The sequence below is a fragment of the Zerene cesonia genome, chromosome 25 (genome assembly GCF_012273895.1).
Source record: "Zerene cesonia ecotype Mississippi chromosome 25, Zerene_cesonia_1.1, whole genome shotgun sequence".
Lineage (NCBI taxonomy): Eukaryota > Metazoa > Arthropoda > Insecta > Lepidoptera > Pieridae > Zerene > Zerene cesonia.
Window position 1 is genome coordinate 2,944,366 of NC_052126.1, and position 23,435 is coordinate 2,967,800.

A 23,435-nucleotide genomic window follows, 5' to 3' on the forward strand; every position below is an offset into this window, starting at 1 on the left:
TATGACCGATATTATTTTATTGCAAAAAACCGGGGAACCGGTTGTACCTATTCTGTAAAATGAAAAACTAACAAAAAATATTAAAATGAATTTAGATGCATTTTCTAAATCAATGTAAATAAAAACTTACCTACATAATTACGTACCTATGCATTTAAATATATACCATTAAAATTTTTACCATATTTAAAAAAATCAGCATTATTTAACGCTATCTTGTTTTATTCATTGTATTTATAATTATGTACTAAAACAAAGTAATTTTGAGATTACCAAACATCGAAGAATAATATTTTAAACATCCAATAACTCTCATATTATCGTCTTCAAATTTGTATTTCGATCACGAACACCAAAGACAATTTTTATTAAATACTAGCAAACCCGGCGAACTCCGTTTCGCCACCAGATGGCTGTATGTGAAAAATTATTTTCCCGCTTTTTTGTTCAAATTTTTTCTGAATTTTCTTTGCTATAAACAGTGGAACAAAACCGTGGAAATCGGTTAATGCGTTCTGGAGTTATAGCGTCAGGAAGGAAAACCCGACTTATTTTTATATAGTAGATAAAACATATGAAGAGTGTATAAACATCTTGCTGACATAACATGCAATTTAGATTGTAAACAGTAAATACAGATTAAAATTTCGCTCAATCGCTAATCATTTGTGGCATAAAAAAAGCGCGGCTCCCGCTTTTGCTCAACTTTATATCTGATAAGCGACGTAGGGTGTTCGTAAATTATAATTTATATTTGATGTCTTCATAAAGAGAAATTGGTGTGGGTTTATAAGGAGAGTCTTTACAGCTGATTGGTTTATAATTTACGGCAAACACATTGTAACGTGACCCTCACGTAACAATGTTTGTTTAAATACGTTTTTAATGAAGATTTATAAATTCCATAATAAAACAGGTTTCAAGTTTAAATGATGAGATTACGGGTTTGATTTGCAATGTTATGAAATATTCAATTAGAGAATGTTTTGGAAGTATCCTATAAATAAATTTCGTGATGAATTAATTAGTTATCTTTTTATTATAATACTAGCTGCACGCCCCGGCTTCGCCCGGGTAGTCTTTTATCGTAATTAAAATAATATAAACTATCCTATCTCTCAAGTTGGATCGAACTGCACATGGTGTGCGAATTTTATTATAATCGGTTAAGTGGTTTAGGAGTCAATTGAGGACAGACATTGTGACACGAGATTTATATATATTAAGATAATATGTGTTATGTTCAATTTACGAGGAAGCATTTTTTAGAATCTCGATGTGACCGAAATCAAAATTGTATGTTTGTTTGTATTGTTTTAATGAGAAAAGGATAATATCATGTCTATGGTCTACTAGATAAGCAAACAGAAACATAAATTTAATAAAGTTTTCTAAATTCGAAATTATCTCTAACCATATTTTTTATTTAAAATGACGCTTTTTGAATTACCCACAGGAAATTAGCTACGCATTAAAAGTATTTACGCCGTCCAGTCTTTTCTCTTAACACTAAAGCGAGAACCTAATTAAAGTCCATCTTTTATATTATTTAGTGGAACGGCTCCCGACAACGGCGGAGGAATCGTAAAAGGCAAAGTAATTTGCGCTCGTGGGTCGTGGTGGTTGTCGATACAGCCGTGAAATACCACGCGCTAAAGGTGGTAGCACACCATTGTAGTTTATTTGTACCTTTTATGCTTTTAGGTCAAGGTGTGTACAGACAGTTTAGGTGGTAGATCCACTGCCTACCCGTTGCATAAGAAGTATGAGTCCGTCTTAAACCAAAAATTTTCGAGGTGTTGTTGGTACGCAGGTGCATTTTTCATTTAAAAACGTTATGCATTCGGTGTTCGTTTATACACATATCTCAGTGACATAAGATTTATCATAATATATAGTACTTATATGCATGATTCTGACTTGGTTTATTCCTAAGTCACGGTATGAAAATGTATATTTTTAGAAATTAAAAACTTTTTAACGAATTTTAAACGCGATTTATTCATTATATTATTAATATGTATATTTTGTTTTTTTATGAATCGTATCTAAACGACAACTCGATTAGAATATAATTTAGTCCACTAATAAACTACAGCCAAGAAATCCATGATAAGTTATTTATAGACACAATCATTCTTATTATTTATTCATACAATCTTTCTTTTAAATGTAAAATATTACGTAATATATTTTTATTAAGTTATCACATCTCGCAAATCGATCATAAACGCAAATTGCGACATACAAATTAGAACTTTAATTTTGTGAGATTAAAGTAATAAATAGCGCAAACTAGGAATTAGTTTATGACTGTCAGTAGAATTAACGAAAGTTGTTAAATCTGCTCAAGCGAAGAAACCATTATTTTCAAATAGAATCTGGAAGAAACGAAAATAATTAATTGTTTTCTCGGTACCCTTGCACGGTTTTAACACTTTTAATGTGAAACGTTTAACAGTCGGAGAATTTATTAGATTTTCTAAATGGTTCATTTATATGCTACTATACTTTCTAAATAGTTCATTTACATCACTAGTTATTTTATAGAAGGCATTTTTAAGGAATTGTTAAATTGGTAATTGATTCAATAATAATCTTTTCTCAATATAGATTAACCAAATCCGTTGGCTCCCAAACAATGTCCGAGATACACTTTATGTTATAACTTACAAGAAGCCTTAAAAACTGGGATTGTACGATATCGCTTTTACAATCCGATCGTAAAACGTTATTTAAACTTTTTCTTAGCGAATATAGCTCGTATATATCGCAAGTTATGGCGATGTTTATAGCTTGTGACTGATTTTATGTAGTCGGTCAACACGGGAGCGATTCTGTACGATTCTGTCTTAATATTACTGTAAAGTATAGTTAATATCGGATGATTATTGAATTAATATGACTAGACAAACTGATATAGCATGCTTTTATGTAATAGTATCGTCTAACTTATTAAGACGTGTTTGTTTCGTGTTACACACTATCTAACTACCAATGTATCTATTGGGTACAAGTTCTTTATAAATATTATGGTATGAAAGCGATTGCTCTCTTAGGCGTAGGTTCCTTCAAAAGATTTAAATGCACAGACTCAACTGCCAAATATACGTATATTTATATTTAGAATTATTTAGAATTTAAGTAACTGGCAATCTATTCATTCCCACATAAAAAGAAAAGTTTATCAAAGCAAAAAGTATAATATCGTAGTATGACGTTCGCAAATACTTGACGTTTAAAAAAAATCGAAATGTCAATTTTATCATATTTATTATACTACATAACATATATTTTTATTTAAAATGGATCGATGTCGCTGTGAAGAATATATGGAGGCTGTAAAAAAGCTCAGGTTTTACACCGTCGGAACATTAAGACCAGATATTATAGATAATTATGACAGTATGTACATCTCATTAATATAAAGTGGACAGTATGAATGTTTAGTGAAATCACCTCTACAATTACTATTGATACGATTAGAATGAAAGCAGGAAACAAGCATGAAGCATGAAAGGTCTTATTTATTTAATGTCATTTAAAAGTACCTACTCGCATAACGTTGCTCCGTCCGCGTTGTATAAGCATTTACAATGGATATTTAAATACATATTGTTAATTGTGACAACAAATCTTTTCCATAAACATTTCCTTAACACCTGACTATGCCTCCTATGCGCTGCTGCAATTGCAATATAAATTGACGCTATATATAATTCTATGGGTCTATTCTATTTAAGCGTATGTATCTGTAATACGTGTTCTAATTTTACACTTAATAATTAATATCTGAAACTACCTATGAAAATCATCTTGAACCGCTTTAGGCATACAAGTCAGTAAATGAATGTATTTATGAATGTATGTAATGTAATGTATGATGAATGTATTTACTAGAACTGTCAAAGTCGAACAAAAAAGCAGAACGGCCGTACGGCTTTTGATTCTCCTATAACTTCGTTGTGGATATAACGTTTTCAGAAACTGGCTTCACAACTGTATGGCTGCCTCACGGGGTAGACTACATTGATATGAAGTTTACAAAGCCCAGAGCGTACAAGATTCTGGAACCGCAGGAGTTGCCTGAAAATCAGCTCTCACCAGAGTCAAGGAAGGTGGAACAAATGTGGTGCCCATATTTAATACCTAGAAGGAAGTGGTGACGCATTATCCATCGTAACGTATCATTAAATAACGCCTTAATAGATTTTTCTTAAAATTGTTTCTACTTTAATATAGATAATGACTGAAAGATATAACTGAATATAGAACCGGGACGTTGCGTATTTTTACATGAAAGTCAAAAAGGAAAAGTACATCTAACTTGTATTCGAAATCTATTGTATTAAAAATATGTTAATATGTCTATGGCACCGCATTATATATATTTATTAGTTTACTAGCTGCACCCGGCAAACGTTGTTCAGTCTTACTCTTATCATTTAGGTGTATGAAAAATAGATGTTGGCCGATTCCCAGACCTACCCGATATGCACAAAAAATTTCCAGCTGTTTCGAAAGAGTACGGTAACTAACATTATGACACAAGAATTTTATATATATAGATTTATATAAATAAATTATAGTAAAAATAAATAATGATATTGATAAGTGAAGGCAAGGGTAAAATGAATGTATATTCGTTATACATTTTATGATAAATTTAATATTTAGAAGCTGTTATTATGTATCACAAACAAACTGGAATTCTGACCATATTACGAATTGATCACCTCCTACCTTACAAATCGTTAAATCTTCTAAAAAAGCGCAGTCGGTCTTGTTTTTGTAAAGATGTGTTAGAAGTGAATACGAGTAGCTAGTTTTATAATACAATTAGATACAATAATGCGTCAAAATCGAGGAGTTAACGCTTATACCGTACCTAGAATGCCGGACATAATCCGGTTCATACCAGTTTCTTATCTCAAATATGACTAGAATAAAATCTTTTAATCTAAATCCCCGATCATTTCGCGCCATTGCCTAATCCGCTTTATAACGCCCTACAGCGATGGTATATTTAATTGACAATAAAATATAAAAGTTTACGATACAAAATTGTAACACAGTTGTAAATGGTGGAGTAGAAAATCGTATGTGATGGTATTAGTGATTTTGATGGACCGATTTTTTTGTTGATGCTCAGGTTTAGTGTGGATACGTGTATAATAGTCGATTAAATATATTAATTGTGAAGTATTGGTGTGCGTTAACATTAATATAATTTTTTCTCCATTTTGTAAATTTAGCTATCTTTAAACTAACAAAACGCTTTGATTAAAGAATGAATAAAATTGTGTTACTTGCTTCTAAACGATATAAATTATACAATACTTGTGATCCTATGCAGGATAATAAAAAAAATTATCTTACTGTCATCGATACTGCTAAGTATAGAAAGTTTGAATTAAATCTGTCCATTTTAAGTGGGTCAAAATCGAGTCTAAAAGAGTCGGTTAAATACATAAAACAAAGAGGTGAAGCCTATAAAGGCTTGTTAAAATTATGCATTAACATTTAACACGTATGGCGTTTAATCGTTCGAAAGCACAAAAAAACCATATAATATATACACATAGACACTATATAAGTATATTTCATATAGTACATAGCTCTAACTGCAACATCTAATAATTTTAAGGAAGATAATCCACAAACACATTATTATCATTTGTTGAACAAAATATCGTTTGTACTTTTTAATTGTTTCTTTACCGATTCATGTCCATATTATATATTCAAGATCAATCTAATATAGCCAACCAATAAGTTCATTAGGCGTCAAAAGCAGCCAAGCGTCGCGAGCCGTCACACGCACAGGCGACGCGTTCACAGCTTATTAAATATCTTGTTGAGATTAAGGATGTTATAGATTGTATGAAGCCAATATAAATAACGAATAAGTAAGATACGGTAGGAACAAAATATGTTAAATTCTACCTTATGACTGATTGTACTAAAATTCAAAGGTGGATGTATTTTTGTTTTACTTTTAAGCACAGATAATAAGCACAGATAATAAATACTAGTAGTTTCTTATCTGTGATAAATGTATGCACTACACAATATGTGTATGGATTATTTGACAATTAATTTAAGAGGCTTTACTTTATAGGATGTATGTCTGTAAACAAATAGTTTCTGATGATGATGATGATGATAATTTATAGTTTATAACAAAACACAAAGTTTTATCTTGATTCATAAGTCTTCTCAAATTGTCAAATTACTATAAACATACTACAGTTATGGATACTTAGTAGAAGTGTACAAGTATTAATCTTTGTGAGAAGTTATAAGATCTACTATAATGCAACCCAATACCATATGTCAATACAGTAGCACTTCAATATTTGAAATATATTTAATGCAACATATGAATGATAATTAAAGCCCGGAAACAACGTGTGTGATCCAAAACATTCGGAATATCAAAGAAATCTAATATTTTTCTAATGCTCCGATACTATCGTTTTAATGACTGCGATGAGGAATTACGATAAATTCTATACTTTATTGTGATCAAATATTTCTATAATTCTGCGTAACATGAACGCTACAGAGTTTATATTACCGAGTTAAATTAGAAGAATAACAGGAGGAGAGCTTGTGATACGAAATCGACATACTTTATTAGGATAAGGGTGTATTCATATATTGTATAATGAATTATTTTTGTTTAAAAAAATCTCTTTTATTCTTTAGATGGACATTGTCGCATAAAAATGTAATATTATCTGAGGGTATATCAGCTATCTGAGGGTTTTTGATATTTTTTACAACTCATTGTTAAGTCAAATTAGCTGCTTGTTTTCATAAAGAAAATTTTAATGAATATGAGCTTTCTTACTATGACAGATAAGAACTACAAAAGAATTTTAATAGTAGAAATTAAATCTTTTATTCTTTATTCGAAAATCTTTCATATGTAGAATCAAAAATCTTTTTTTTTTTTGGTATATAAATAACTGAACAGTGCTTTGCCTTCCATGCGTATAAAAACCTGTCTGGAAGAAATCGCTCTAAGCGATAAGACCGCCCATTGTGCCTAGATGTAAGTTTTATTTGTCTCCTTTCTTTGTCTTTAATGTTAATTAAGTGCACAATAAAGAATAAATAAATAAATAAATAAATAAATAAATAAATAAACCTATAGCATTTGCCCTGATACTTTACAATGAAACCATTGACAAAACTTGCGCCCATATTAACCCCTCGAGCATTCCAATCCACCAAACACCAATCTGTACGCGCCTCAACGCTAACTAAGCATGTATAATGAATTAGAAAAACTGGTCATTTTTGGCCGGGTGGGCCGATCGGATGTTATCTCTACGAGATTTCAACCTGATTCCTTAATTACTCGTAATGGAGCCGCCAGAGGAACTTCTTTGAAACGGCTTATGATTTCAATGCGTGAGGTAAATTGTTAGCGATAAGACGGTAATGCATGCGTTAATTAAGATTGTTTCAAATTTGCGTGGGATTGCGATTTATTGGTGTTCGCTTGGATTAATGGGGTGCGCTTTGGGGATTATATTTGATAGAAATTTGCCGCCATTTTTTTTTTTTGTTTCTCTTGCTTATTTGCCGTCGAACCGTGAAATATTTTTTTCAGCGGTGTGTTCTCTTTTCTATTTTCGATATATAGGTAAAATACTATATTAAGATCATAATATTATCACAATATTATGGTGGACTGATCATGAATAAATTTGGTTTTTTAGCATGTGAATTGTTAATTTATAAGTAAAATAGATAATAGTCGCACTTTTATAGCAAAGATATATTCTATGCTATAATTGATGTAGCTTTTTCTCAAAACCATATAAATACACATATATAACATTTTACTATAAAATCATATATACCTGTATGCGGCATTGTAGGTACCGGCGAAATATTCTGTAAACAAAAAAAAAACATGATTAGCATATAAAAAAAAAATTAAAAATGGCGCACGCAGCTCGATAACGCGTAAAAGATAAAGTTCTAAATTTAATTCAAAAAATTTCACGCAATGTTCTAAATTAACAATGATTTAAAAAAAGAACGTAAAGGGTTTGTGGTTTATCTTTACAATCTTTGTGGCGCCGAAAAATATGATTCCTGACATCTTTATCGATGGTGTTTTGTAAGGAGTAAAGTTAAGGAGCAGCTGACATTTGAAGTTATTATATTTATATCATCAGATTTCTTAATGACCGTAAGTCACTTGCTATCTACCCATCGTACTAAAAGACATCAACGCATCTTTCCCTTATATACCCGCGTATAAGATAAAGATGGTAGCCAACATACTACATATTTCTAATTACATTAGATGACAAGAATTTAGTAGGCATATTTGTTTAAATTTATGATTAAGATGCATTATTAAAAATATAAGACTAGTAGTAGAATTTTATAACTAATTATGTTCTCTTTTAAAAACCCAAATATGAAAATTCACTTTATGTATATTTTAATATATTAATTTTACTAATTTAAGGGACAAAAGTGATCTATTAAAAAAAAAATGAGGACAATAAAAAATAAAAGAAACAACCATATTGTTCTCTAGCTCTGAAGCGGTGTCGTGAGCAAAGCATTTTCTGTGACATTTCACCATGAAACCACAACGGTTATGATTAAACCCGCCATTACGCACCGATAACGCGCTTAAAACATAATTTATTCAAATTAAAAATACTTATCAAAATATGATGCGGTCCTAAATCAGGAATTAAGTGAGTAGGTGCGTGCTGGTGGTGGAAAATCGATGGTATCTCGCTGGTCGATCACCGTGAAAATCGAAAGGAACCCGATGTGGTTTTGTTTGGCACGCAAATGCGTCTTGGAGTAGACATTGTTTTATTTCGTGTCATAGCGGACAACTGAACTGGTAATTCGCCTGATGGTAAGCGATCACCACTGCCCATGAATATTCGCACTTTTTGCGCTACCCGCTTTTAAGGGATAAGGATAGGATTGATGACTGGAAAGAAGGAATGGACTGGGAAACGTGAGGAAAAGGGAACGGGTCTAAGGCTCCCCCCACTCACCGTACGAAGCACAATAGCATGGTATTATTTCACGCTAGTTTTCTGTGAGATTAGATACTTCCCCGGTGCGAGCTGGCCCAATTCGTGCCGAAGCGTGCTCGAGTCCCACATACAAAGTGTGGTAGAGATGACTTATGACCAGTACAACGCCTGTGATCTCGTGGTAAAGCCGACAATGTCACGGTTGTCATAACTAAATAATACAGCAATGATGTAAGCGCAGTCCTTATTAACACGAGATGACGATTTGCAATCTTTCATAGCCCAGGTTTTATGTACTATATAAGAACGTAATTTTTAATTAAATACATTTTATAATAAGATTAGGTATTTAATAAACATAAGAGCTAGAGGCAGCCCGTAAATAGTATCCCGAGCTGCATACAACATGGTGTATGTAAGTAACTCGGGTTCGTTCCTACCGCTTGCCCATCGCACGATTGCGCTATACAAACGCCTTCATTGTACGAGTGTACGGATATGTATTCAGGATGATGAGTTGTGAGTGAGCCTTATAAGAAAAATCGATAGACTAAACCTTTTTCGGAAAATGTGAATACATTGAGGAAACTGGTTATTTTTGTCCTTCAAACACATTTGCATTCATATCTCCAGTTATATTTTTCCCTCCAAGCCATGGCCATCCTTCCATGATCTATTCTTAATAATGCAGATATAACATATCAACGTTTTGGGACATGATTCTCATTTATCAAGTCTCTATATCTCTAAATCTATCCAATAATCTCGTCCTTCTGAACTGTACGTTGCATAAACAATAAACTCATAGCTACTTCTACTATAAAGTGTTATACCAAGGATAATTATAGTATGATATAGTATTTGCTCAGAAATATCTCCAAATACTTAATCTCAAAAGCGGCTTCTCAGACATTGAAAAATCTGTGTTAATCCTGTATAAAATAAATCCTACACTATTTCTATGAATCGTTTCCCATATATCCCTAATTCAATTTGCTCGCAGCGCCCATGACCGCTATTAGGGCGAGCGTATCACAATTACATCAACATTAGCATAATATTATACAAATCGTTACAATTTACACGCAACTTAACATTAAACTGGACTGTTCCGCTGGTAACGTAAAAACCCCTTTTTTGTATACATTCAATAACTTCGCTATTTCTTTATAAATATATATCTATTATTATATCTCCTTCGCTAGTATTAATAACATAAAACTTTGCAATAAGTCGGTCATAAATTAAACAAAATGCTACCATTTATTTGAAGTTCTCTATTTGTTGCAAGATGTATACTCTTTTTTTTCTTTTAGGTTCAGATGCGTTTCAACTCTTTCATACTAATTAATATGTAGGTCATTTAAATATGGAACTACCATGTTTATAAATAATTGTAATGATTTTGTATTGCTTTAATTCGTAACTTTTCAACCGACGTTCCAAAAATGAAGAAACACGATATCATAAAACACAGATGGAAAATTTAAATCTTAGTTATTCTTAAATAAGCGTATAAATTATTGGAAAACAAAAAAAAATTAACTGGATTAACACTATAAGAATCAAAGAAAAAACTATGTTCTAGTTATAACATACGAAACTCACTCCAATACTTTCAAAATTAACTAAAAAACATATCTACAGATGTGCAAAATAAAACCCTAATACCAAATTACCTGAACGGCGATCTGATTAAATGAACTATTGCCTAATTAACTGTTAGCTATAGGTAAATAAATAAAAAACAGTTATCTAGCGACCGATTTAGGATTATCCAGGGACCACCACGTGACGAGGGACTAAATTATACGCTCCGTGAAAAAATCTGATCGGAATTTATACATGGATTTCGTGTTCCGTATAGAATTTAATGTGGTCTCTTTTTTGTTGTATTCTTTGCTGTAAGTTAAACCATAAAATGAAATACTACATTTTGCCATAATAATTAAAACTCTCTATTATTAATCCAATATTATAAAAAAGGATTTTTAGGGACTAGTGTTATAAATGCATCAAAGATTAATTAATTAAGAATAGCCAAGGATATATAATAATGCCCAATTTATTTTGAAAACTTAGGATAAGAACTTTACAGACACTAAAGAATATTGTTACTGCTATTATTATTATGATGAATCAAAAATGCTTTTAAGAAATTATTTTTTATAACCATTGTATGAACAAGAATAAACACACGTGCAAGCATTCGAAGCGCCTCCTGTAATTACGTCACAAGTCGAAAACAAACCCATTCGATGCTACGGATCTCGAATAAAAAGCGACTATTCCGGTGGAGTAAAAAACAAACTGGTGAATTGATTAGCATACGGCGACACCTCCGGACCTCCCAGGGTCTCTCAATTAAAGCACTTGTAGTTTCGCGCGGTGTGCGTCCGCCTTTATCGCGATCGAGAGCTAACTCATTTTTGAATTTACAATTACTAGACGCGACGTTAATTTGACTTTTGATGGCGCGATGTTCGAATGTCGATTTTGAATTTGGAATGTTTTGGTATTTTTTTCTTAATTTAGTTCATCCAGCTAGCTATAGAGAATTTATTTATAATCTGAATTATGGATTGTTATGAATGAAAGCGTGGTTATAAATTATCATTTTAATTTCCGCCTCCGAATTTATTATGAAATACAAAGATAATTTAATCAATTACGTATTTTACAATCGTAAAATTTAAATTTAAACTTTTATCAACCTAATTCTTTGATTGACCGCCTTCATTCCTTTGTAGTATTTATTAAAATTTTGATTAGCACGTAATAACTTTGACAAATCCGGTTATATCGAGCCCATACATTTATTTTATATCAATAGTTAAACATTTTGTTTTGACATAAGATCATAAAATATCGCTCCTGTTTTCTGATATTAAGATAGGTATTGTAATTTATATTTATAGGCGTTGCCATTTAGCGGTCGGATACGCCCATAGGTACATTTATCTTAATTAAAATTAATTTATTATGAACATTATATGAATATCAGGTTTTCTCAGTTCGCCAGCTGCATGTACGTTTAATTTTTTTTATTGCATTTTTAAATTATTTAAGTTGAATTAATAAATCAAATATTGTTTATTTGGCTTTAAATTATTACCTATTTTTTTTTTGTTAGTGTTCTATGTAGATTTTTACGTTTGCTATGCTTGCTTAAAAATAACTTTGAATTGAAATACTTTACATCCTTTTTGTAAACCGATTAAACAACGAACCTTTTTAAATCAATGCCTATTTATTTTGTGCATGTCATCGTGTAATCTAATGATAAATAACCTAATTTTAAACAGAAGTCGCTTTTAATATAACAGTTTATCGTATAAAGTTATTTATCTGGTTGAGAGTTAAATTAATAATTGGGTTTCCTTGATAACAGGTTCCAACGCCATTTAAACACATTAATGGAAGAATATATCTTCATTTAACTTGGGTTGCGTTGGGCCGAACTAAATGCCTCCCGCGCTCACACCGAAGTGAATACGTAAAACATTTCTTGTTGATTGTGACTGTACTATGAATATATTATAATATGACATTAGTAAAGTATAACTATATGAAAATCTTGCTTCAGTATATTACGATATTTTATTTTGAAATTAAGAATTTAATTTAAATTTATTTAAAGCGCTAATTATTGTAATTCACTTAAGCTATCGTATAAAAATGAATAATCATCCACTGACACGCTACCCATACTTCATCAGCATCTATGTACATATTCGTGTATATATCAATTCAAACGAAACAAATTTCACACTACACAGATTTTCATAATGACTTTTTATTCCATTATACGCACGATTCACACGAAACTCAAAGTTGAAACGTTAAAAACTCTTCAAATTAACGATGGCACAATCTTGCCAGATGATAATGCCAATTAAACGGTTACATCGCGGTGTAATTGAGTTCAGACTCGCATGTCCAGATAAAGATAGCAACACCGAGCGAAAGCACCGGATTTGCATTTATTCGCCACACAGAGAGACCACCTCACGCGCCGGCCAATGGGATTTAAGTTTTCCCTTGTTTGAATAAACGGGTATTTGAATTGATCAAGTATATTTTTAAATTAAAAAAAAATTAATCGAATCCCATCTCATATTCGAATTTGTTCAATTCTTAAAAAAATTGTATGTATATTTAGAAACCATTCAGTTGTCATATAAATGTCACATTTGAATTTCGTAAAAACATTCTGTTTTAACAGGAAAAAGTTAGGTTAGAAAAATGAGTTTTCGAAACTTTTGTAGTCAATTACCTACATGTTTCAGTGTTTATTTTAGATATGAATTAATAGTAAACCAAAGGCCAGTGTAAAATCTACAATAACATGTATAACTAAGTAATGTTCACAGGTATAGGCCAAAATAAAACCTAGTATTTATACCTAAGTAATATTCATTAAACAGCAGTGGTGGCTCAGTGACTCGGACTTCAAAATCGATAAGTCGAGGATCAGATCGGGCGATCGTGCAGGAAATAAATAGATTTTTCAATTTATCTGCACTTGTGGATAACATCACCACTGCTTAAAACCGTAAGGGAAACATCGTGAGGAAACCGACATGTCCAAGAATCAAAAGTTCGACGACATATGATATCTTGGCCAGCGTGGTGGATTATAACCTGAACCCACATAGGAGGCCTTTGCCAAGCATTGGGAACATGTATGGGCTGATGATGATGAATATTCATGGGTATGTACATTACAAATCACTTTCCATTTTAATATAATTTACACGAGTGTCAAGAAAGCATGTTTAATGAAGTCAGAATTTTTTGGCACGGAATGTTCACAGTGTGTCCAGGATAAATTGCAATCTTCTATAAATAAATTATCTTACAGAAGATTTTCATCGGGATTTTATGACTATAGCGCTCTAACAACCACGCTGTATAAAATTTCAATCAATCACTCGTATCTAATAAGTTCATACTAATAAATAAACCATAATAGATACACCGTTAGCATGGAAATGTAACGTACATAACCTAACGGTTGGTACCTAGCTCCGACTTAATTGAATTCTGAGTTCGCTTTCATGTCCAGGAATATATTTTATTAATTGTACTATTGATAATGAATTTACATTATAGCGTTGCCATATAATGTTCATGCGAAGATTGGTAAATGTCATTGTTGGAAAGCCCGCAATGTATACAGGCCGAATATTATTTCGGGTTGTTTGTTGTGGTATGTTTAGAATACAACATTTAAACAATTGATTTCAATACGTAATTCGTCTGCGATATTAAATGATATTGATAAATGTGTATGGAATAATATAAGATTTTAAAATGAGTAGTATAATCACACAAATTTATGCATAAAATCTCACCGTGACGTAGATGTTAGTACGTACATGAACTTTTAAATATATCTATCCTTATAAGTTTTGGTTTAATAATAATGAAGATTGTATATCTTCTTCGTTTTTTAATATTACGCTTTAAATAAATTGTATAAAATAACATAAAAAATAGTAGAATTCAGAGTTATTACGAATTAATTGCGATAACTAACCATGTGTAGCTTAAGGACAGACCTCTTGGTCTCAGTGGCAGGGAGCGGCTGGACGCAGCCCGCCGGTGACCGATCGAGCTAGAAATCTTTGGATGAGGCCTTTGTCTAGCACTGAACGTCCTACGTTTGAAACGACAGACGACGAAGACAATGTAGCTTTTAAATAATGGGAGCAAGAGTAAATTCCAGTATATAAGTGTATAATCTATGAGTAAATTGTAACTCATGTGCTCTTAGGTAATTATAATGTTATTGTTATATTGACCGCTTATGAAATGAAATCAATCGTGTACAAGTTGTATTTACTTTTTTTATTAAATAGTATATTTAGCGCAACAACATTGCTAATTTTCAATATGAAAATTATGTTTGCAAAAAAAAATAAACTAAGATAAAAGGATTCCATAATTATTTCATGCTCTAGCAAGCATATTTTCATTTATCCCATGGGGTTACAATACATTCAAAATTTATTTACCTATTTATGAGACGATCTAAATTACATACAACATATAAGTGTTATTTAAATTTCATTTCCTCAATACATACATGCTCATCAATAGACGCGAATAATTAAATATGTAAGTAATATGTATGTTTAATTATCTACTCCAAAATAAAGCATTACCAAGCGGCAACACTGTTAGCTCTTTCAGCCGACGAAAAGCCATGTTTCATACAGTTCTACATGCAACTAACGCATACATCTGATATCAAACTCTTCTAATTAAGTTCACTTCGCAAAAACTAGGGTATTATTCTCGTTGACACAAAGTAGGAGAGGGGGGCTATTAGCATATTTCGTGCGACATGAAACTTGATAGCACATGTTAAGACTAAATTTTAATGAATTCGCACTGGATTTATAGGTGTTTTTAGCGAACCACGGTGACTTTGATTGTAGCGTAGTTTTTGTGAAATGTTAACAATGCAGGTGAAACACGCTTGCTTGTAATGCTTAATGGTTATCGCTTTTTTAGTTTGTTTCAAGGGTTTATAAGCTGAAATTGTGAAATATTAGCACACAATGTCAATGGTACATTTATTAAAACTGAAACGGTTTAATCACTATCATATCAATTTTTAAATTTTTTAACTATTTCTCTATAGTCTCCATATATCAGGTAGTAGGTAGTCCCTATATTTATGGCTGCATTCTTAACAAAGAAAAGGAGTATATGTTAGTAGTAGACAGCATTTAAATTTAACATTACACACTTAATATTTAGTGAACCCTACGCGAAGATACTTGTTGTACCTGTCTACCCATATCTCTTTTCGTATTTAGCTTTCTATGTTTCTTCATTATCATTTTAGAAGGCACTTTTTGAGACTAAAAGTTAGGAAAGTTTCGCAGAAATTTAAACTAATATTATAAAGTGGAAATGTTTTTGTTATAATAATGATAAAATAAGTTTATTTCTCAACCATACAATAAACACATACAAAAAAAACGTTGGTTCCGTACTAGATAATAATCTGTATTACAGGTACCGATACCGAATATGGAAATATATATGTTTGTTATCACACAGAGTACTGCATTAATTTAAAAAAAAATCTTTCAACATAAGCTATATTATATGTACGACGCACAAAGCGGGGTGGATCGCTAATTGGGAATATTACAAAATATGCAGTGATACTGATGTATTTCAACGCTTGTTTCGCGCCTTTGCTTTTTTCTTGTTCTTACGCAATTTTGAGTCAGCATGAGTTAATAAAATGGGAGTAGGTAGATAGGGGAAAAATCCGAAAAACGTAATGTTTAATTTATTCGTCAATCTGATATTTAGCTTTGACGAGTCTTTGTTTAGCTGGATTTTAACGACTTTGTAAAACGAGCATTTACTAACTTCACTCGTCACTTCTTTCACAATAAATAGGTACAGGCTAACCGTTTCTGATTTTACTAGAAAAATAAAAGTTACCTCGATTTCTTACTTAAAAAACTTGGTACACGGGTCAGTTTCATAGATGGTTTGCATCATCGCCTTAATAACTAATGATAGTAAATTTGTTGAGCCCTGAAAACTTTTCATAAATGGTTTATATACAAATTTTATATCTACTTAGTCACAGTAATTTTGCAATAACTAACCAATCAAATCATTTTTCAAATATCTCAACATATATGATTGAATCTAAACTAACTAAACTCCCGTTCCTTATTTAATTACGACCTTTATCATAAAAAAACACTTATAATAAACAATGTAACAAAATACCAAGTAGGTAATCAGCCTCTTTTCACTACAAACCAATTTTCAACAGTATCGCGGCAGTTCCCAGTATCGCGGCAGTTGTTCGCAACACTCTCACTAATTTTTTCACTCACATTAAATTTTGAGTATCCTTAAACATGGTTCATTAACACCTCCTCACTTCATTTATTCAAATTACCACAACAATTGCAGTTGACAGACAAACCCCGACGCAACCCGCGGGCTAACCAGCCAACATTTTCTTTCACCTAATCAAAAACAACAAGACCCTAACAACAGTTGCATACGTTTCAAACTCATAAAACCATCCTTCAATCGACCGTAAATAATATTCGCATTGGAGCCCTAGAAATTTTTGCCACTATACCGTCCCTATCACACTGCTGCGTTTTCCTTAAGAGAGAGAGAGCTGGATTCAATTGATGCCTGTCCGCGTATAAGAAGCTAATTACACAATTATAGGGAGAGAGTGGCGTAAGGTGCGAAAATTGGGTGTAAAATTGAACAAGAATCATCAACATCATTATAGAGTGAACGACACGCGAACGATTTGGTTTAACACCCTTGAGTTATTGTACCATTACTTAATAATGTGGAATTTGTACAGAAAAAGGACTTTGCAAGAATTGCATATAAATACCTTCACGTATTTTCAAGGTGAAAAAGAACCAAGAATAAAATGTTCACAGTCACGACCATCAACCAAAAATATTCATTGATTGCCTTAATTTAATAAATAATAAATTCCCGATTTTGTCGAAACTCCAATAAGTACTACTCGTGAATTATCTACAACCAGTATTATGGTATCTGTGCACATATAAGGTACGCATGAGAAATCATAAAATTCTAAAAATATCAATAAACAGACATCGCGATGAATGAGGTATATTTCATTTAAATCCTACTTGAATTGCCAATTAAATATTTCTGTGTTTCCAATATTTCACAATTTTTATTGCCAGAAACGAATAACCTACATTTTGAACATTACATATCGAATAAATACTGCACTGATAGCATCTTTTGTTTAAATATTCGTGAATTGTTTGACGGCATTGCAAAGCTGAACGCAGATTTTATCTGTGCATGAGATTTTTCTTAAATATTGTTTAGCTGTCTCTAGAATAACACACATAAATGTTTATTAATAGGTACACATTAAAAATTTGTAAATAAAACATATTCCTTTGAATTAAAATAACTTAATGAATTGAAAATTAATTTTATGTAAACGAGAACATGTCTGTGGGCTGGCTATTTTAATTTTGTATTTTAGCTTCAGAAAATCACCATTACTAGTATGTGATAAGGAAGCCCAATAAATTGTACTCTTTCTGATCTAAATTAGTGATAAGGTTTCTTTTACGTACAATTTTATTAAAGACTTGAATAAAAAAAATGTTTAAGGTAAGTATAGTGCACGATGATTCTATTAAATTATTGGAATATACTCAATTTCTATTTTTACATTTCTACTCTTATACAAAGAAATCATGAAATCAAGAATTTCTATCAATGATAAAATAACATCTAGCAACATTACATGAGATATAATCTGTGGTTATAAACCGTTTCTTTTGTCACGCGGTTAATAAGCACTAACTACACAGAAACTATTTTGTCTGAACTCTCCCACGAGATAACTGCAGAAGTTTTCGCTTTTAAATATTTTGATAGATTTTTGGTATTATGTAGACTGTTACAAATTTTGAAATTGTATTTTAAACTACATTTATTTTTTGTTTTTAATTAATATATTGTCGAACTTTTTTTTTTTTTTTTTAATTCGATGTAATATTAAATCTCGTCATAAATGAAGACTCACTACGGAGTCAAACGTTAAACGTGAAACTGTTAGTGTCTTTACAACACAAGGTACAAATCCTGAATGTGTTTTTTCTTTGTGTTATTTTGGTATTTACTTAAAGTAGCAAGGCTTACTATGACATGGCCTATTATTTTCCTTATAGTATACGATGAGAAAATTAAATAAGAATAGGTAACAACAAGCTTTGCCGCTACATGAAAAAATATAAAACTTTACAATCACTCTTTCCCGCCGAAAGCATACTTTTTTCATCAATTTTTCAAACAAACGAAGGCGTTTTGTTTCACAGCCTTCATAATTCAAGTAAATTATTTAAAGCAATTTAAATTGTTTAAATTTAAAACTTTATATTTTGTTCACAATTATAACCATTCGTGTTATTTAGGTATAAATTTACACGTTAAACTTAAATCAGTGTCAGGTATCGCATGTTTAAAGTTTACAGTCTGGCCTAAAATAATTTTTCTATTAAATTTGTGGATTGTGGCAACACTGATAAGGAATGGGTCAAAGCAAACTAAACTACATATTATATATCTTGGTAGTTTCTAGCCGAATAGTGAAAGTATGGTAGACGTTAAGTTATTTATAATGTTTATTATTTAAAAAATCAACTCGTGTTTAAGTTTACGAGCAATTTGTAACTCATATATTAGATTTAAATTTTTAATCTTTGCTTTTATTTATTTTATGTTACGCTGTGTATGTTTTTTTTTTATTTCTAGCAGGTACTCCGCTTTTCTGACTAAACTTAACGTAAGTAAATTTTTGAGATTACCGTCGGATATTTTATTGAGCTAGTCAAGATATTTTTATGAATGCAATGGAGATGGTTACATTGTAAGTTGCTATATTTATAACATATTATAATACAAATACCACTACGTGGAATTGAATATATTTACTTTGTCGATAGATTTAACTTAGTTAATTCTCCGACGAAGACACGGCCGAACGTTAGTTTAAATATAATTCCACGTTTAACGAAACAACTCAGCTTTTTTGTAAAATATGTGAAAAAATTTCCGACGGAGACATATAAACATTCGAAAGTTAATTTTATAGTCATGTTTCGTTTTTTATAGTGTTGTTGAAAACAATAAAACGACAGTGTGTTTTTATTTTAACGTATGAATATTAATGAAAATCTAATAGTTTTAAGGTTAAATATTTTACTATACTTACATAGATACGTTTTATTATGTAATTATCTCCGTGTAGAAAATATTATACCTATTTATTTACCTAAAAAGTTGGCAATGTAATATAGGAAACTAGCTGTGCTGCGCGGTTATACCTGCGGACGAATTCCAGTGCAAAAGCAAGAACACAGCTTATGTTCTATTCTGGTATAAAGGACTCATCACTGCTATATCATCAAAATCGGTATTGTGGATATCGAGTGAAAGAGTAACAAACATTCATACATCCATCACTCTATCCTCACAAACTTTCGGATTTACAATTCAAAAACTAATTTATTTGATTTGTTTTGTGATTATATGTTTTTTTTATTGGTTTTCATCTGTTCTAATTATACTTAATCATTGTTCAAAAAAATGTAATAGTAAATAATGTAGTAAATAATCATTGTTTAAAAAAATGTACTGTGTCGGTATATAACAACAATATTATTTACAGATTCGTTTTTATAACATGTAAAATATTGATCAAAGTATTGAAGCCTTTACTATATCCTTCTAAATCTGTACTATATCTTATGTCATCACGTATTTGTGAAGAAATAAATAAATCTTTTTTTCACCTTAATTGTACAATTTTGTTTGAGAGGCTCTGGCTATCTTGCTAGGTATTACCTGCGTTAAGAGAGCTAGTCCCTTCCCAGCTCATTGTATATACACTTGAAGGTAAAGATCTATAAAGAGGCGAAGAAAGAAAGAAGAAGCACTAATATTACGTTTTTAACGCGGAAAATAACACATTAGAGTTTCGCAAATCCCCTTTTGAATATATATCGATGTAATATTATCCGTCATATGCAATTGATGCCGGTACAAGAGATCACACATAAGAACTAAACATTTTATAATAATCGAATGGCATTACCACATACATTTTCCCAACAAATAAAGGCATATTGCTCTAATAAAAAACTACAAGTAGGTACAATCATATAGATGCCTTGTAATACGTAAATACCTTTTAAAATCATATAAAACACGACATAACATTGACACCTAATAAATAGCCGTCACTTGAAATAGGTTATGTTTGTCTGTCACCCTCGACGAGTTTATTACATGTCTCCTTTTACAAACCGCACCATATTTGGCATATCCATACATCTTTAATTTCTTGCTTGTTAGTATAATGTGTTGGTTATTGAAATTATAAATATTATTTTGTACGTGTATTAAAATAAAGGTATTGCTCTTTTGTGATGAATATTGATTGTGGATTATAAATACTTGATATCCCAAATAAATGTTCATAAGATTGCGAAATGCGAAGCCTCTAATAAACAAATAACAAGGCCTTATTCAGTACGGACAAATGCAATTTAATGGCATTTAATAATAAAAGATCATTGAACAATAATGAAAGTTTTGTTTAATTAAAACTTAATTTTGAACGTTATAAATTCCTCATTGGGAAGTTGTTTGTAGCACCAATACATAGAATACATGTATATAAATACTAGCTGATCCAGCACTCTGTTCTGCCATACTGTTATCGATTAGAGGTATGAAAAATAATAGATTTTGACCGATTCTCAGACCTACCCGATATGGAAAAAAAAAATTTCATTCGATACGGTCCAGCAGTTTCGAAGGAGTATGGTAACTAACATTGTGGCAAGAGAATTTTATGCATATAGAGATAGCGGAGACTACATGGAATAATTATAAACTATATTAAGCGTTTAAACTAGTATGATTATACAAAATATAGCGTAAAGTCGTCCGACTCATAAATCTGTCGTACATATATGATCAAATAAATTTACTTATATATTAAACGGCTATCTTCCATTATGGTGGGTATGATTATTGAAATAATCCGCATTAAAATCATTTTATATACGAGAATTTAAGACAATATAATTTTAACTGGAGTAAAATGAAGGAAAGATCCAATTTACTGGAATCTCAGTAATAAGGATGCGTTGATGTCTTTTTGTACGATGAGTAGATAACGGTAGAGTTAAACGAAGAAAATTTTATTAAAATGTTATATGGAAATTAATAGGACAATTTATTTTTAATCATTCTTTACTTATTAAACGATAGCAGAAGAGCATAAATGAATTACACAATACTCTTTCAAATAGGAATCTGAGACGTAAGGAATTCAAACAAGTAATATATTTTATGGTTCATTAGATTAAAAAAAAATCAAGTCTTACCTACTTCAGCAATCGAATCTTCTAAATTCAAAGATAAATTTTACCATTCTACGATCGGAAAGTTATAATCAACTAACAGTTCAATGTTCACTAACACAAACACAGCACTAAATAAATCTATGCGATAATGATAATTCGAAATTCAAAAGTTCGAATTTGTGATCGTTCGCGCGCAAACCGTGCGTTCCTTTACGCGTTCTCGTCACGAAGCGTGGAGCGCTTGTAACGGTTCGCACCGTGTCGCTCGCTGAGCCCCGCCTACTATGAACGGAACGGAGGGGACCGCTACACCTCTTAGCTTCTTCACACTTCCCCGTACCTATTAGTTAAACCAGCCTTCTTGAACTTCCCCGCCCCTTTACCGCTATACAAACATGAACTGAACAGAACAACAGATTTCTATCCTAAAGCTCTAGTTACAATGGACGTATCTATAAGCTTTTGTTGTATCAGTGCGCGCTATTTTAAACTCTATTTCAAAGGAATAAGGCCAAGAGACATGTCTGTGGTTTTAAGAGTAGCGCATCTGGGCGGGAAGATAACCGCTTATAAAATTTAATTCGGTAGGTATAGCTGTGGACGTTTTCTATTAGGGTGACGTAGGGAGGATTAAGGGTAGCGCTTTACGAAATTGCTTGAAGAGTTTTCGGGATCATTTATTATTATTTAACAAGTCAGTTATGAAGTTATTCTGAACGGACTATTTTTTGGGGATTGCGTTTTGTTTGGTTGCGTTTCCGTTGTGTTTACGAATTCTATAATTAATTTGATAAATTGATTTAGTGAATGCTTTATGTTAACATTCCAAAAGCATTGATGATTCCTGTGCGCTTACAGCGATGATATTTCGTATTTCATTAGTCCTATCCGATCATATGACAATTAATATAAAAACGCAATTAAACGTTGACTATTAGGATTGAAATATTAGGTTAGAGAACTTGAAAATATAGTAACATATGAGTAAACGATGTAAGCTCCAACAGGGATATTTGTTTATATGGAAGCTATAGTTTATATCTATCTGTTTCATGAATACACACATTTTATTTCTCTGCCGATCTCGGGACAATAGTATTTTTATGTAAAAGAAATACAGGAGAATCATATTTTAAAACGTTAACATCTCTATTATTTCTAAATACTTTATTTTAAAAACAAACATTGTGTGTGCTTCTTAATTTTTTATATGCTACAAGTTATAAAAGCAATTTCATTTATCAATAGAAATAGATAACAACTTATCTACAATATTAAAGACAGTTATATCAAAATGGACATAGGTTAAAAAGGATTTATATCGAATGGTACATGAAAAACCCATATTAATAGAATAGGATAAAGTTCTAAACCTTATTAAAACAATGTTTAAAGGTAAAATAGTTTAACAGGTATATTTAATAGTGTCGTTATGATGTAATGGTTTATAATAGGTGTA

General features: G+C 31.3%; 1 protein-coding gene across 2 annotated transcripts in view; it reads right to left on the bottom strand.

Annotated features, from left to right (window-relative positions):
* The window catches only part of LOC119836817 (paired box pox-neuro protein), a 38,436-nt gene extending 16,221 nt beyond the window's left edge, over window positions 1-22,215 (bottom strand). Inside the window, exons 1-2 of one of the 2 annotated variants that reach the window (XM_038362291.1) lie at window positions 22,002-22,215; window positions 7,878-7,911 (exon numbers count right to left, since the gene is read on the bottom strand). In XM_038362291.1, coding sequence (XP_038218219.1) covers window positions 7,878-7,890 — 13 coding nt within the window. In that variant the 5' untranslated portion in view covers window positions 7,891-7,911; window positions 22,002-22,215. Of the gene's footprint in view, window positions 1-7,877; window positions 7,912-21,997 lie in introns of both variants that reach the window. The other variant, XM_038362290.1, reaches the window with a different exon arrangement.
* Window positions 22,216-23,435: the final 1,220 nt, after the last annotated feature.